General features: G+C 40.7%; 1 protein-coding gene across 1 annotated transcript; it reads right to left on the reverse strand.

Annotated features, from left to right (window-relative positions):
- Positions 1-33: 33 nt before the first annotated feature.
- lrpap1 (low density lipoprotein receptor-related protein associated protein 1) lies at positions 34-10,122 on the reverse strand. The gene is made up of 8 exons (XM_070856448.1): positions 9,883-10,122; positions 8,326-8,470; positions 5,567-5,697; positions 4,539-4,659; positions 3,141-3,296; positions 2,177-2,259; positions 1,474-1,650; positions 34-946 (listed from the first exon to the last, which is right to left on the reverse strand). Exons 1-8 carry the CDS (start codon positions 10,042-10,044, stop codon positions 878-880), a joined length of 1,044 nt encoding a protein of 347 aa, XP_070712549.1. The 5' UTR covers positions 10,045-10,122; the 3' UTR covers positions 34-877.
- Positions 10,123-12,862: the final 2,740 nt, after the last annotated feature.

Consider the following 12,862-nt stretch of genomic DNA (forward strand, 5'->3'; position numbering starts at 1 on the left):
CATCACAACAGGGACTGGACTGTAAATAGCTGCTTTTATTTATGCCAAGGCAATATGAATATTAATCTATATTTTTAAAATATCACTGTTTGTATGTTGATGGCACTTGTATCTAATTGAATATTAAAGACTGCTGTTAGATTTTCCAGGTCTCTGGGTTTCACTGCTCGTTACCTGAATCTGCAAAGCATTCTCCATGTTCCATTGATTAGACACCTGCAGTAACATTACAGTATTTTAGCAGACCAAGGAATGAGTTACTACAGTGATAAGAGCCAATCTGATGTAGCATTTATTACTAGCACAGCTAACGACAGACAGGCGTGGATAAATTGTCTGGCCACCAATGTGCCAATATTCCTGCAGAATGAAGTACTCATGCTGGCTGTTCTCCAGGACCTCAACCATCCCTCAGCAGCTACACTGCATCATCTGGATAAGAGTGACTCAACTGCTGCTGTCCATCCCTCACCAACTACACCCACCGAATGTGGCTTTACTGGGAGTACTAACACATTTCAAGTGGGACAATTCTTCTACACTCGCCTTCCATTATTGTACAATTAAATGTTGTGACAGAGTACCAGACTAGTATGTAAACTATTCCATTTCTATTTTATCTGTACCGTGACTGATAATCAAAAATAACAAATCTGTCACATGTATATTATATAGAAACAAGCAACAATTCATTCATTCAGCAATTTCCCAAAAAATCAACAACTATTAATTACACTAGAAATGTAGTAAACACTGATTGGTTTTTACAGTAGTTGAAGGGGAATACGGGAATGTAGCATACGCTGTGTGTGGTTGTAGAGGGAATTATTGCAGTTCATTCAACCTTCACTGATGTGATGACCATGATTCAAGCCTATCAGAGCTCGTTGTGCTGAAGTCCCTCACGGGAGATCTTGTTGGACAAGTCCTGCATATGTTTTTTCATCTGAAATCAAACAACGAAAGACATGCATGCGGTCATTTAACTGGAAGACAAATCCCTGCAGATCTGAAGTTCAGTTAGTGTGGTGGCAGAAGTTTGCACAAAAAATGCTCCAGCTTGGCACTCACACAAATAATTGTAACTTTGCAGTTTACTAGCTATGGCCTTGGTTATTATCATGGTAAAAACATGACTCAGACTCTGGTCTGAGTGGAAATAGTGATCTGATATTTACAAATAGTGCTTGAGATTGCATACTTAACATTATCCTACTTGATTTTAAAACACATTTGGTTAAGAGGATGATTTTCCTTGAACGAGGCTTGATTAAAGCCACTCCTTTTGGAGCTCCTTTAGTTTATTACGCCTTATGAGATATGACAGGAACAACATCAGGTTGTGAGCTTACTCTTTGTTGCTGCGTTTTCTCAGCACTACAGCAACATTCTAATAATTAGTTTCTACAGCAGGTGAGCAGTCAGCTGTTGGATGGTAGCTTTGAAGCGTTTGATGGTAGAGTGTAGCGTTACCTTGTAGCCCATCTCTCTGGTCTTCTCAGCGAGGGCGTTGTATTTCTCCTGGTTCCTCTTGATGTGCTCTTCGTCTCCTAAAGACTCCACGTGTCGCAGCTTCTGGTGGGAAAGATCCAGCTGCTCCTGGTAATGGCTGTGCTTCTCCACTTTGGTCTCAAAGTGATGCAGCTCCTCCTAAGTAAACAAAGAAAGGAGGGCAGCGAACACAGAGGGACGGCAAGTTCAGTTCACCTTCAATTACATGCACAGCCGCACAAGGGAGCTGATCTACATCTCAAGTAGTGACTCGAGAGGAAATGTCACAGAGGAAATTCTAGCTGAACATTAACCGTGATATGACTGATCTTGAAACCAGATAGCTTAAAAAAAAAAAGTAAATTGAGTTGTTCACTGTGATTCTTTTCTCATGGGACAAAGGGTGAAAGGAGCACAGTGAGAGATAGAAGAGTGGAATACTTGTATGCATTGAAAAAGTGTAATGCTTAAAATGTGATCATCATAATGTGCACTATAGGCTTTATGGCTTTCCATACACAAGTAGCACTTAGCGACCAAGTACACTGCAAAAGTTTATGCACCGGTAACCAAAAGAGCACTTGATTAAAAAGTTCCAAGAGTTGTATTCTAAGAGTTAGACTGGAGCAGAACAAAGCTATTATATCTAGGAATAAATTGGTCAAAGCAGAAGTGTCCAAAAAACCTTGAGAGAGTCCAGCTCATCTTCGCTGAGGTTGGCTCTCTTGGCAGCCTCCCACAGTTCAATCACGCGGGGCTCCCGAAACACTACACAGGAAGGAACAACAGGGAGAACGATGAAGAGACAAACTAGCTAACTAGCAAAGGAGACAGTTTGGAGCCTCAACAATAGTTGAGGAGGGGGAGGCTTTCTAGGGGAGCAGTCACAGCAGGTGTTTTATAAGATACAGCGAACTACCCCAGTTGCTTGATCATTTGGTATAAACACACACAATATGAAAGTAAAGGAAACTGCTTGCATCCACATCACAGCTTGAGGTGCTGTCACAGATATCTCTTCACTGCACAGCTCTGTAAGTGCTACAAAAAAAACGCACGTATGAGAAAACCAGACGGAGAAAAGGAGGACGAGTTCGAGACTATTTTGTGCAAGAGGAGGCAGGAAGTGAGGGGAGGATGAGAACGAGTGGTTGAGAGAGAAACAAGCCGGAGGGGAATTAGGAGAGAGGAAGAAAGGAGTCAGTATGAATCAGCAGCAGGAACATCACTTTCATCTATACTCCCCAACAGACTCCCACTGAAACCTGCACACCTGAGACACTCCACCAAAAGCAGCAGAATATGAGAAACAAAAGACTGAACTATTGTGTAAGAAAATTCTATCATGAGTAATGAATGTTTTCCTAGAGTTAAGTAGCACAAGGACAGGCTGATTTACACTGGATGGATGCTTCTTTCTTTACCCTCTTTCAAACACTCCTTTTTCTATTTTAGAGACATACTCAGTCGTGAACTAATACCAAAAACACTTAAGCATATCAACGCTCACCAACTGTGATACAGCAGAGTGTGTTATTATGATTACAAATCCCAGTGATTAAGCTGATGAGATAAATGCAGAGTGAGACTGAACTGAGAAGCAGAAAGAGACAAGCTGTGTGTGTGTGTGTGTGTGTTTTCTCTCTCACCGCTGTCTTCGGTGAAGCCCTCGTGGCTGAGCTTACGGAGGCGCTCAAAGCCCTGGTTGAGGTCCCTCATTTTCTGCTTCAGGTCCGTGTGCTTCTGGTGCAGCACGTGCTCTTTGGCGTCGCCCTCCAGGGGAGAGATCACATTCTTATGTATTTCTGTAGAGGAGAACAGACGGAGAGAGATGAGGTAGGGAGGTGGTAACGTGGCAGGTTAGGAGGCAAGAGCCTACGGGGTTGGTGGGTGGTTTACATGGGCGCAAGGGCAGAGGAGAATAGAGGAAAAGAAGGAGGGATGAAACAAGAAACAATGAGGAATACAGAGAACAAAGGAAAAAAGAAAAGCAAAAAGAAGACTAAAAACTGAAGTAATAAAGGGCACAATTTAATAAGGAGAGTTTAGCAGTGCCCATTAAATAACTTGTTAATGTTATGACACTTCACAGAGCTGAAATTTTCTTCATTCATCACATTTATTTTTTAGCCTGATCGTGCTGCTTAATACCTGCCTGTCTCACCCTACAAAAAGCAGAGGAGGTAAAAAGCGGACAAAGGCCAAACAGACAGCACTACACTGACTCAATGATAACAGCTGACATTTCGGTCTGAGCAAAACAGGCAAAACTGAGACAAAATGAAGAAAGGGGAACCTAGACAGGCAGCGAAAGAGTGTGCAGAAGGAGGTGGTGATGTTGTGGAGGTGTACGGAGGCTCCCCTCAAGGCAACATGTGATTGGCTCAATATTTAAACGCATCAGACAAGCAGAAAAGCACCCCCGGCTTGTCCGTCAGAAATGTAGCGCTGTGGAGAGCCAACAGAAAACTTCTATCACAAAACAGCTGCAAAGTGTCTGCCGTGTCTGAAGGAGACGTGCATGTCCTCCCTGCGTCTATCTGAAAGACGGCTCAGCTGTGCATGTCAGCTCAGCTTAAAGCCCACAGCTTGATGTGATGTGACAAGCACTGATAGAGCAGAGAGCAGTGGGTGGCAACATGTGCAGTCTGATACCCCGCCACCTACGTACATGACCACAAGACTGAACAAACAGACAGCACTTCAGACTTGGTGCTGATTTTTTGACTGGCCTGAGCAACAGCATACTGGTGACAGCCCAAAAAAAAAAGGTAAAACGCTACCCTGACAGCCAGAAAATATCAATGTACACTTATTTTATTTGAATATGTACCTCTTGGGTGTTATTCTGCTTTTGGATTAGCAGCAAACCCGGGATCAGACCCATAACTGTGCATTCACACAAAAACATAGAGGTGAGGAGTACAGATGAGGACATCTGCTTAGGGGCTCACAAACGTGGCTTCACAATACCAGGAAACCTAAGCAGAGGTGTCGTCACACCTCTGCTCGGCAGCAGAACAAAGCAGGTGATTAACACAGCTCACCCTCGGTCCTGCTGACGGTATCCATGAGGATGTTGTATTCGTGGATCTTGTCCTTGTGATGCTGGAACTCCCTCTTCAGGTTCAGCAGCTCCTCGCTGGAGAACTTCCCTGAACTCTTTGCCTGGAGGAAGAACAGCCGTTGGAGACAGAAAGACAGAGTCAGTCTGAAAAGCACAGATAATGTTTGAGAAGGTTTAGCTGGCATCAAATAGGGAAATGTCTAAAACATACACATTTAAAAATCTATAAACTAAATGGTCTGACAAAGCACAAGCAGACCATAGCCACCACCACTTATACACAGAGTATATAGAATATGGAAGGTGGCAAACTTTCTTAGCAAACTAGAAATATATCACCCAGATTTATCGTTTATAATGTTTACATATACACTGTGCTGAACCCCACTCTAACAGACATAAATATAACATCCAATGGGCAGGGATCTCTCATTTTCATTGCTTTTTTTCAAACAAAACTGGTATAAATTTGTGCTTACGAAAACAGTGTCACAGTAGGATATTTCTGCCCTGGTGCTTTCACAACTTTAGACTTTCATTTGGAAAGTCCTGGAGTAAAACTTTTCTCTCTTCTTGTTTTTCAAACTAGCTACATATGCCCTATGACAAACTCAAGATTTTGAAAATAAGAGCTTTAAAAGTTATTATTATGAGCTGAACAAGAGTGCAGTTACTGTGACAAATTTAAAAGCTGCGTTCAAAGACTGTTGGTGCTGCTGGGTTACCTTGGAACTGTAACCTCAAACACTTGTAACCTAGTAAAACATTTGGTGCACCTGGTCTCCTTTTATGTGAAATTGGGTGACAATTTTATTTTAGCTGTTTTAAGGTTCATGTCCTTATTTTATCTAACAGCCGTGGAAGAGTTTCCACCAGCAGCAACAGGGAGCCATAAAAGTTCAACTGTGACATTACAAAAAAAGGAGGGCATAAACTCAAGGTACCATTTCCAAAACACTGTATATTTCAGCATTTATTTCTTCCTCTTTCCTTGGCACACATGCTCACCTTGTTCCAGAGTTTGTCCAGCCTGGGATCATCAAACATGTCTCCCTCTTTGGTTTCGTGGTCCTTCAGGTGGTTACTCTCCAGTGGTCGAGTGTCTCTTTTCCCATCCATCCCAAACTTGGCCAGGATCACTGTGAAACATAACACAGACTTTTTGCTAATGCTGCGATAAACGATCCTGACACAAGCCTGTAAGGAGAAATAACCGAGGCTGTCATGAGAGGAAGCTGTTTGATACATAAGAGAATCTTAAGTGAATGAGACACATATATATTCATCACTTAAACAAGACTCTATTACATTTCACATCAAAAATTACCCAGCGTCTCACAACTCTTAACAGCAACTCATTATTTCCTTAGTTACCACACATTTTAAAAAGAACAGCGAAGGCAGAAGCATCTCTAATGACTCGACTGCTGAAAATAAGCTGAGTGGGGCAACAGACAAGGTTCAGAGTCAGGATATCTGACAAGAGCTTATCAAAACAAACTAACGTCACTTTCTTCTTGACATAAGTAGCACACAGTAGGTGATATCCATGCGCTTTTTGTCGTGCCGCTCTTAACCTGAAAACCTTTTAAAGACGAGTGAGAGAGGAGGAAAACACTCATTTACCCTCCCATCCACTCACTCACTCAGTCACTCAACAGAACACCACACTCAACCCAAAACTTAGCAGGAGGCCTGCATGTATGAGGAAAACAAGATTAGACCAAAGATTAAATATATTTATTCTTAAACCCAAAATCACGACAGGTAGCCTTGTTTTACAGGACAGATAAGTGATGATGTTTGACCAGTTGTGTGACAATTTTACGCTAATTAGTTACAGAAATACCAGCTTTGTTGGACTTAGCCCTGTAGAGACTCTGCTCTCATTATTCTGCTCTGGTAGCCTGTTATTGCAGCTGGTTCAGCTCTATGTCAACCCACCTAACCCATCAGTGTCACTTATTAACTACTGATACTTCATTAGTCCACATACAGAGGGCTAGTTTAAAACCCTCATAAACAGGATGCAAGAACTCGTAGATGGTCTCTGCAGTACTGTTGGGCTTGTATACTTCACACTTTATGGGTTCAGCTGAGGCTTTAGTCCATCGTCGTCAGCAATGAGCGCAAACAGTAAAATAAGATTACAATCCCAAATCAACAACAAGCAAGGTGTAGGGATTGTCTCTAGGCATATCAAACTGAGAGTGTCATGGTAAGGGGCTATGAAAAGAAAAACAAGGAGAGAGACATGTTTTTTTTTAGCCCAATTAGAATGATTCAAGTAGAAGAACATGATTCAGTGGGGAAAGGGTGACTTGAGGTCCTCCTTGAAGAATTATATTTAGCCTACAAAGGCGCAGAGAGTGACACTGCTGCTCTGCTTGGAGCTGGAAGGTCACTCCACCACCGGGGAGTGAGGAATCCAGACCGAGGTGGACTGCTGCCCGAGCTACCACAGGGACACAAGTTTCCACTGAGCGCTAGTGGCGGGGTGCTAAACAGACTGCTGCGTATGGCTGGCTGGGTCATATCCTGCAGGTACTGAGGCGCAGCCCTTGATTTTGACTGTCAAAATAATCCAGTCGTTTCCTTTTAGCATCTTATAACAAATTGTGTCTGAATTGTTAATACATTCTTCACAGTCCAGCACTGAATACTAAATACAATTGGTGCATGTGATTTACTATCAAGAACGCAACATGCAGATGTGCATCTTTCTCAACACTGAGGCCGATGTGATACACATCTGGATACACTGCCAATCTCACACATTCCAGATGCATGTAGAGTTACTATCAATGTAATACCATGTGATTCATCCCTATAGTGATGTAGTGACACGATTCAACAAGATTTGATTCAACACAATGTAATTCAGTGCAAAACAATGTGATTAAACCTGAGGCCAAAGTATACGTTGCTATTTCAATAATTCAATATGATACAGAAAAATTTCTGTTATTTCTTAGGTTTGACTTAAGCAAACAGCAAATCATACTGCAACTCAGTGAGCTGTTATGCAGTTTCTTTTTCACCACTAAAAAATACATGGCCTGTTCACTAACAGGCCCTTTCACAGTCCTCTGTAGTGTAATTCTTTTTAAAAAGGATATACATCGAAGCGTAAAGAACTACTGAGTGTACTTGGGATTTTTGAAACCTTCTATTTATTGTTTAATTATTTATTTAACCGTTCTTAAAAACATTATATATTAAGTATTAAAATTAGGAGTTGATAAGGAATCATGAATTGACAACTGGCAACATGTGCAACATATTCCAGTCTTTCTCCAAAAACACAACTCTAAGACTCACATACTGAACTCTAAGCTAAACTCACCTCAGCCTGCTGTCCCAATCTGACCCATTTAAACCACTGATTTTAAATGGCAACGCTAATGAAGTTTCACACTTAAGAGAATCCACACTGTCCTGACCTTTAATCTGTCAGGAAGGTGCTATTTTCCCACATGATAATATATATATATATATATATATATATATATATTTTTTTTTTTTTTTTTTTTTTTTTCATTCAACTATGTAACTTAGTCATATTCATGTAAACCTCCTGGAATCACTGATGAATAAAAGCAAATTGTCAAAATCATAAAAAATTCAGCAGGGAGTGGCACTGCCAAGATCACTGAGTGAATATTTAGGGCAGAGTGACTCTACAGTGCATTCAGGACCAAGTAAAGAAATGGTTCAACCTGTCCCTGACAGCACCACTAGCGCTGGCAGGGCAGAGACTATCTCACCATTAAAGTTACGTCGGAGCTGGGCCTCTTTCTCTCCACTTTCATCCAGCCCCTCCACCTTCATCTTCTTCCACTGCAGCTCATCTTTCTCCTGGATCTTCAGGTCACTGTGCAGCTCAGCCTGCCGCACTGGGGACAACTGCATCTATCAAACCCAAAACAAGACAAGATAACACTTGCTGGAGAGAAGAAGGGGGAAAGCTTCAAGACAGAGAAGGGTAAGGAGTAAGGGAAAGCAAGTGGCCAAAGGGGACTGAATCAGTGGAAGACAGCAAGCACACTGGCAAATTCATGAAAACAGAGCCCTTAGAGAAACTTTTATTTAGGTGGAGCTGGAAGCGTACTACACAGTTTAAGCCCAATTCTGATCCCCATTTGACCAAGATGGCAGACTTTCAAGATCATAGTGCATAGTACACTGATCTAAATACAGGGCTGGTCACCACGGACAGAACTAAAGAGGAGAGGAGTTGTGTGACTTGATTAATTTTAAGGGACTTTGAAGTACACACTGTGTGTGTATGTGTGTGTGTGTGTTCTCAAAATGATAACCTGGTCGGACTGAGCAACCAGCCAACCAACGTTAGTCATTTTTTATGATTAACATTAGTGATTTTATGATTAACATTAGTTAACATGGGGCAGCTGTGGCCCAGAGGTAGAGGAGTGGTTCAGTCCCCGGCTCCTCCAACTCCACATGTCAAAGAGTCCTTGGGTTAGTGTGATAGTGTATGAAAGAATAGTTTCCTCCAACTTAGATTCCTCCTGTATGAATGATGGGTGAATGAGGATGTTATGTAGAAGTGCTTTGAGTAGAGGACAGGTGCAATAAAAGTAAAATGCTTGCATAGGACTGATTATACTCATTTTGATCCCTCATGTACACACAGACAGACACAACCCTGCAGTCCTAAGCTTAATTCCCCTCCTTATTGATTATAAATTCGACACGTCCATATAAACCAAACTGTGCTCGTCCCCTTGAACACCTGCCTTTGTGGATAGGATTGCATCATCTCCTGCTCATCTCACTAAGGTTGCATATTAAGACTGTATCTTCCATTCGGCTACTGTATATTCAGACTAGACAGTACTGACAAAACTGCAGTAGCCGTAGTAGTAGTAGTAGTAGTAGCAGTATCAGTAGCCGTTTTAGTAGTAGTAGTAGTAGTAGCAGTATCAGTAGTAGCAGTAGTAGTAGTAGTAGTAGCAGTAGCCGTAGTAGTAGTAGTATCAGTAGTAGCAGTAGCCATATCAGTAGTAGTAGCAGTAGTAGCAATAGTAGTAGTAGAAGTAGTAGTAATAGTAGTAGTAGTAGCAGAAGTAGTAGTAATAGTAGTAGCAGAAGTAGTAGTAATAGTAGTAGCAGAAGTAGTAGTAATAGTGGTAGTAGAAGTAGTAGTAATAGTAGTAGTAATAGTGGTAGTAGAAGCGCACTTCACTGACCAACAGCTAACATTCATTGAGTCAGTGTGGTCGTGCTGCTACTGTAAGCTGTTTGCTAAGCTTCACTTTGACTGTATATGTCTCAGTTTTTGTCTTATATGAGTTACGTACCCTTTTAGCCTTCTCCCACACCTGGTTCAGCTTAGCTATCCTGAACTCCACCGTCTGTCCATCACTGTCGCTCGGCTTAAGTTCGTTCACTTCACGAGAGTATTTACCCGCCATTACACTCACACCGAAGCACAGAGCAACGACAAAACACTGCAGCTTCATTTTAAAAGAAACCAGACACAACCAACGACAGAAAAAGGGCGCCCCTAAAATATGAGCTGATAAGGCAAAGACATTAGCTGTACAACACAAACGCTTCTGTTGTTGTGGCTCACTGGAGCACAAGTCATGTGCTCAAAATGGGAGGGCACTTCCTTGAGACATGCATCATGGGATATGTGGTTTCTTGTCTCAGCCCGTGTGTAATTAGTAAAGCGGATGCGACTTTTTTTGAACTACAATTCCTGGAATGCCGCTCTGTGCGGTCACCTGGCAACGAAGGCTGCAAAACTCTGAGCAAATAGAAAGCGTCCACGCGTTTGACATGGTGGCTGCTGCTCACATCCTGAGGAACACCTCAGTGTGATGGGATGAAGGAGGGAGAAGGGATTTCCTGGAGTTTTCCTCGGCACGTGGGAGAAAGGGGTAATTCGTTGTAAATCCACAACGCAGTATTTTATGTTGTATTCATTTGTCAGATGATTCCTATACTTTTTTATTTTACATACATCTATTTTTAATTTGAACGAGACCTGGCATGTAATAGTGCATCAAATTTACATTTTAGCTGCTTGTCTGCATTATTGTTTTGTTTTCTCTATTATTGTTTAATTTGTGCTCAAATAATGTTAAAAAAAACATCATATTTCAAACGACACATGACATTGAAAACAAAGGTCACGGATCACAGAGCACTGTAATGTCTCCAGCCCCATCAGACTTTGTATGTATGATCCCTACGGTGGTGATAGGCCCACACAGGTATTGGTTGCACCATCCATCCAGCTGCTGTAAGGATGTCTGAACATTTGTAATATGTGACACATGAAAAAACTCCCCAGTACTTGAACAAAAAAATTTAAAAGAGTTACACACACACACACACACACACACACACACACACTTTATAAATTAGCGATTGATATTGCTTATCACATATGCATACCAGTCAAGCTAATTGAATTGAGTAAGAGACAGAATGAGGACAAGCTTTTCATTATTGATCTACTGAACTGGTCTCTTTGATAAGTTGTTTATAAAGCATCCATGTGAATACACCTCAATAATTGAAATGAATTCAGTTAAACTATATTAAAGTGGGACGAAGAGAGGGGAAGGTGAGACGGACAGTCAGACAGAAAGACGTTATATTGTACTCCCTCACCTTGACAATATTGTTTTAGAACTATAATGTCAATAAATCACATTCAACTAAAGCTAAATTAAACATAGTGAAAGTGGTGAGTGCCATGCAGTAACTTTCTCAACAAAAGACCAAAACAAATTGCCAACAGAAACCAAAAAACTGAAAAAATTCATAATTATTTAACCAACAATAAGAATCCAATTAGAGCTGTTATTTAGAAAATGATTTGACCGCTAATGACATTGTTTGAAAGCCAGCAATCGCTCCAAGGCAGTAGTCAATTTATCCATCTGAAAATGAACGGATTTAAATTAGGATATTATGAATTTCAGAGAGACAGCAGACCAACTATATAAATATTCAGGGACGTTATATTTCATAAATGCAGTGCTTAGTTTTGCAATTATATATATTTAATTTTTCTGGTGGCAGTTATTTGCTGCGACAGAAATTGCTGTTGACTGAATCAAAGACAAACTTTGAGGATGGGAGACTTAAGACAAGTTAGCTACTGGTTACTATTATTGTCTTTTACACTAAAACTCCAATAAAGACAGATAGCAGCCATTGCAGGGCCTGACAATTATATGTTAGGGGACACTTTTCCCAGTCAGAGAATATTGAACACATCTGTATCACTGTAACTGCCTCTCCTCAGACACTGAGAGAGACGCTCTGTCCTGACCAAGATAAATGTGCTCAGAGTCTCCCAGGTTTCCAGGCTTGTGGAGACACAGTGTCTATCAACTGGCCTGTCCTTGTAGCAGACAGGACATGATTTTTACCAGACTGAGACAGGATGAAGGAGTCTGGCTGCTACAGGAGGTTATACTACAAACTCTGAGGTGAGCATTCATTCATGAAACTACATCAGATGAGGAAAAAAACCCAAAACACTACTTGATACATTAGCATCACTTTGACATTTTAGTCATCTAGTGTGACTTGATTGTTGAAAAAGAAAAGCTTGTAGAATTAAATTAGCAAATTAAAGGGAACAAATAGAAATAAAATAAATGGTTAAGAGGCCTCAGTGAATGGTGATATTAGAATAGTGCTCTGAAAAGAAATTACAGAAAAGTTCTTAGGTAGGTTCTTAGGTTTAATCCTAATGTGAAATATTGATAATAAAATTCAACATGTGAGACTAGAAGACAGGCAGTGTCAGCGAATAGCAGTGGTGGAAGGTAACTGAGTGAATTTAGTCCTGTAAAGTACTTCTTTTGAGGTGCTTGCACTTCACTTGAGTATTTCCATTTTACTACTACTCTATATTTCTGCTCCACAACAACTCAGAGGCAAATATATTGCTTTATGCTCCACTACATTTATTTAATAACTTACTTCACATATTCAGAATTAGTAATTAGTAGTTCTGCACACACTGCACACCAAGAATATACACCAATAATAAAGTAGGCATTTTCCAAATTTCTCTGAAATGGGCCATTCTGCATAATGAGTACTTTTCTATTCTAAGTCTATTTTGATGCTAATTTGTACTTTTACTTTGGTATTAAACTTGAATGCATTTTTATTATATCTTTTAATGTTCCTACACGTTGGTATTCCTAATTTTGCCTAAGTAAAAGAAAATAGAACTGAGTTATTTTTTCTACCACTGTTTCTTATTAACATAATGTGTAATAATAATTCTAATTCTAACACCTGACT

This window comes from Pempheris klunzingeri, chromosome 3, assembly GCF_042242105.1.
Source record: "Pempheris klunzingeri isolate RE-2024b chromosome 3, fPemKlu1.hap1, whole genome shotgun sequence".
NCBI classification, from domain to species: Eukaryota; Metazoa; Chordata; class Actinopteri; order Acropomatiformes; family Pempheridae; genus Pempheris; species Pempheris klunzingeri.

Bases quoted from the DNA above. Each gene is read 5' to 3' on its own strand.
- lrpap1 (XM_070856448.1), bottom strand. From the start codon at position 10,044: ATGAAGCTGCAGTGTTTTGTCGTTGCTCTGTGCTTCGGTGTGAGTGTA. The intron at 8,471-9,882 runs GTACGTAACTCA...TGGGTTTGATAG, and splicing joins TGTGGGAGAAGGCTAAAAGG to ATGCAGTTGTCCCCAGTGCG. The intron at 4,660-5,566 runs GTGAGCATGTGT...TTCTTCCTCCAG, and splicing joins TGGACAAACTCTGGAACAAG to GCAAAGAGTTCAGGGAAGTT.